The following is a 4,347-nucleotide window of genomic DNA, read 5'->3' on the forward strand; positions in this document are numbered from 1 at the left end:
GCTCATTAATTTGTTAAATAAATATTAGACAAAAGACTTGTAAATTTATTGACGTACAGTACACTTATTAAATCCGAAAATTCTACAGTAGTTTACATTTAGTAGTAATTTAATAATTAATTAAGAAATGATTTAATATTTTATCGTATTTTGTTATTTGAAAGGTCTGTCGTGTTGAAGTAGAGGACTTGCTGTGACGTCACATAGATCCAAGGTCATGCTAACAAATATACGGGATCTGGCTATCCTTGTAGTTTAAAGTCCTTGAGTCTGTACAATAAGTTTTGTTCCCTCCTTTCAAGAAATTTTAATTCCGTGCTAAAATTTCTGTAAAACCAATCGATGATTTGACGGCAGCGGCGACTTAAAATATTTAAAAAAATTATTTTAACATAATATAATTTAATTAAATTATGATTTTTTAAATATATTTAGAAAAATATATAAACAAATAAAATATTAAAAATAGCATTTAAAATGTTTGACGAATTTTTGGCTATTTTTTGGCCATAAAAGAACCCAATTTGTTTACAATGAGATATTTAAACATGGCCGCCTCCTTGAAGTAAGTATTACAGTCTGAAAGTATATAAAAAATGTCGATTTCAGCTAAAAACGTGAATAAATTATCGCATCACGAGAAAAAAGAAATATGTTCTACACGGGCAAAGTATAGAGAAGGAAGAAGAGATACTTCTGTACGAGTTTATACTGTTAATCAGGAGTCGTGTTATCTTCTCATACAAAATGTCCCTTCTGTGGGAAATAGAGAAGAATTAAAAGAATTCTGCGAACAATATGGCTTGATTGATGATATTTATCCGTTAGATGATTATCCTAGCGAAGAGTTTACCGACGTTTACCTTGTTAAATACTCGAATTTTTCATCATCCAGGTTAGTAATTTATATTCATTTAAAAATATGGCATTTATGCAATTTTATATAGAATGATGATCTTATATTTTTTCTTTCAGGGCAGCAAAGAAGCAACTGGACAATCGTTCTTTTTTTGGTGGGGTATTGCATGTATGCTATGCACCAGAATTTGAAACAGTAGAAGAAACCAGAAGCAAATTAGCAGACAGAAGAAGATATATTGTTTCCAGGACCAAATCGAATTTCCGGCAGAAAGAAGGAAACTTTTCTGAAGGAAATAAGAGGAAGTCTGGTGGTAAATCTTTCGTGGGTGAATCAAAAACACCCAAAGTTGAACCGGTCCAGTATATGACTTACGTTTGGGCCGGAAAAGAATATACCGTTCCCATGTCGTCGTCGTCGTCTAAGGAGGAAGCAGTTAATTATGATGTCCAGCAAGCTGCCAAAAATAAGGAATTGATAAATGTACCGTCATCGTTGAATCGAGATGCCGGGTGCGATGTTGAGATTTCTGAAAAACCTGAAAAACCGAATAAGAATAATTCTCAATTTTTTGTTCCTCGACAACTTAAGACAAAGGGCGAAAGTTCATCTTTAAGTATTGATGTTTCTAATTCGGAAGTTAAAAAAGATGATCCAAATTTGGTCCGTACAGATATTGGATATCCGTATGATCGGACCACGGAAAAGATTCGTCAGAAATTATCTTCGTTTTCGTCTGCAAATTTAGCTGTTAATCTGAAAGGAAAAAAGTCATAAAGTTTTACTTTATGTTTCATTATATAAAATATGTTTTTAATAAAGATATATATTCCACATCCAATAATGTTTTAATAACCAAATAATTTCATAAGTTATCATTTTGCTCAAAATTTTGATTTAAACTAAATATTAATGGAAAATAGTTTTATATATACATTACACAGTTAAAATTACTAAATGAATTTTAATAAATGTTACCACATTTATCACTCAACAATGGATTTATTACAATGCACATTAATTTTTATCTGGATGTAGAATAGTATATATACATGATATATTTCAAAAATCTTACAGAAAATATAATAGAATCATTTTGATTATAGAAAATATATTCTGAAATATGTTTATAAACTATTGAATTAGATTTGTAAAGAGTATTTCAAAATTAACTTAGGAATTCCAAAACTTAAATAATTGACATTTCTAAATTACCAATATCCTACATAGGATGTAACTCCATTCTATTAATAATGTCATTTCCTATTTACATTTTTTTTTTTTGAAGGACATTATACAACAGATTAAGATATTACAAATTTCAATTATTTTCAACCTAACTTTTGCTGAAAAATACTTCAGGATATTGTTTTAAAATACAATTTTAACAAATTTGGTCTATCTGAAATAAGTATTCAGAGAAAATTGAAATTAAAAAATTCACTTAAATGGTTTTTATTGGAAAAAAATTTCACAAAAATGTAATTTTTAAAAATTATTTTAATTTTCATTAGATATAAAATTAAGGCTTTTATAAATATTGGCTTATAAAGATAAAACATGAATATATAAATGATGTGTATAATGCATTAAAACATTATACAATGTGATTAAACGAAAACTTGCAAAAAGTAGTAAGAGTTGTGACACTGACACTCAAGACTTGGCAATGCCATGCAATAAGCATAGCCAGCTCACTGGGTCACAAAATCTGACTTCATGACCCAGTGAGCTGGTCCCTATGCCATTTCTTGACTTGTGTGTGTTCATTTGATCACTTGCTATAATATACATGCAACAGATTCAAATGTGTAATAGTTATATGGGAAAAACCATCAGAATTTTAACTTGTTTTCTAATTCTGGATTCATTAATTCAGAAAAATGCATTAAATAAGTTATTTTATAAATTTGATAATTATCCATTCAATTTTTAAAATTATTTGAAAATGGTTAAAGAATTTTTGTATTTTATTAGTTTCTTTATTGAAGATTTGAAGATGTAAACTTTCAAAAAAAATTTTGGAAATGTTTAATTCAAATGTACAATAATACAATAATTATATATAACTAACAAAGATTCAAATTTTGAGTTTTTTTTTTGTACTTTGTACAAAAAGAAATTTGTGCACTTTGTTAAAAGTGGAAACAATCCAAAATATTTAAATGTTTCAGTTAATTTAATACAAAAGTCATTTATTTATATATATAAAAAAAAAAACATTTATAAAATATGCTCCCTCTTTCTTCTAATATTGTTTAATTTTAAAGTAAAATTCTCCATCAATTAAAAATTGGNTTTTTTGTTTTGTAACTTTCTTGTCAATGAGTATATTTATTAATTTTGAAATTACCTTCTAAAATGAATGCATATGTAATTGAAAGTATAACAAAAATTAAAATCTATTTAAAAAACTTAGATTTTTTGATATTGCTGCACAAGGATTGAATAAATTATGTCATCAATGATACCATATTGTAATTTGATACTGATTGTAAGAGAAACATATTAACTTGTAAATCTTCTCTGCATTATTTTAAATCAAATAATCTTTTCAAAAGAGAAAATTAAATTACAGAGCAACATTAAAGAGATTTCAAGAAATCAAATATTGTTCAGAATGAAATGTTTTCAAGGTTCACCCTATCATCAGTGTTTTTCATATTCTAAAAATATAAAATTTTGTTACAGAAAAAGTGGAATTTTGTATTCCTTAGGCTCAAAGTTCTGTTGAGTATGAGAGGAAGATAAGTCCCAAAATGTTTTAGTTTCAAGGTGATGACGATGAGCTAAAATTCAATATGAAGTCATTTTGTACCATTGAAGATAATTGACAGTTTTAATTTTAGAAAAATACTTTAATGAAACAAACAAATTTTATTATAAATTTTATTTGTAAAAGATATAGACATAATCTTATCATCAGATCATATTTATCTTTGTAAAATTCTAAAATGTTTGAATGGAAATAGTTTCTTGAAAAATTTAGTTTCTAATTTTATATTCACAGCATTTATACTAATTATCAAAAATCAAATCAAGTAGAAAACTATTTCCATGCAAAAAATTTAAACTTAAAAAAATTAATTGTGACACTATGATTCCATGTTGATATAACCATAATGATCACATGAACACATGCATGCAAACTTCAAAATGATTTTAGTTTAGCATGTCTATTACCTAATTACAGCTTGATATAAGAAATTTTTATAATATAGTCTTTGTTTTTAGTTTGCAATTACCCTGCAATAAAAATTGTATTATGAAAAACAAAACATTCCCATAGAAATTTATATATAAAAAATCATCTTTGAGAATGTAATATAAAATAGTTTTGCAGTCGTAAGAGATAAATTGAGAATCAATGATAGTAAAAGTATACGAAGTAACATATGCAAACACGTATAAAAAAAGCACCCTTTTTACCTATGACTATTAAAATGATTTGTGTTTTAGAGATGCCTTTAAAATTTCCAAGCCTTACA

General features: G+C 26.4%; 1 protein-coding gene across 1 annotated transcript; it reads left to right on the forward strand.

Moving 5' to 3' along the window:
- The first annotated feature begins 505 nt into the window (after positions 1–505).
- Positions 506–1,700, forward strand: LOC111641838. Its single transcript, XM_023388077.1, has 2 exons — positions 506–895; positions 976–1,700. Exons 1-2 carry the CDS (start codon positions 597–599, stop codon positions 1,634–1,636), a joined length of 960 nt encoding a protein of 319 aa, XP_023243845.1. The 5' UTR covers positions 506–596; the 3' UTR covers positions 1,637–1,700.
- Positions 1,701–4,347: the final 2,647 nt, after the last annotated feature.

The sequence above is a fragment of the Centruroides sculpturatus genome, unplaced genomic scaffold (genome assembly GCF_000671375.1).
Source record: "Centruroides sculpturatus isolate CEXI.00-Female unplaced genomic scaffold, Cexi_2.0 scaffold1318, whole genome shotgun sequence".
NCBI classification, from domain to species: Eukaryota; Metazoa; Arthropoda; class Arachnida; order Scorpiones; family Buthidae; genus Centruroides; species Centruroides sculpturatus.

Coding starts and splice junctions, on each gene's coding strand:
- LOC111641838 (XM_023388077.1), top strand. CDS start 597: ATGTCGATTTCAGCTAAAAACGTGAATAAATTATCGCATCACGAGAAA. Junction 896..975: donor TCGAATTTTTCATCATCCAG/GTTAGTAATTTA, acceptor TTTTTCTTTCAG/GGCAGCAAAGAAGCAACTGG.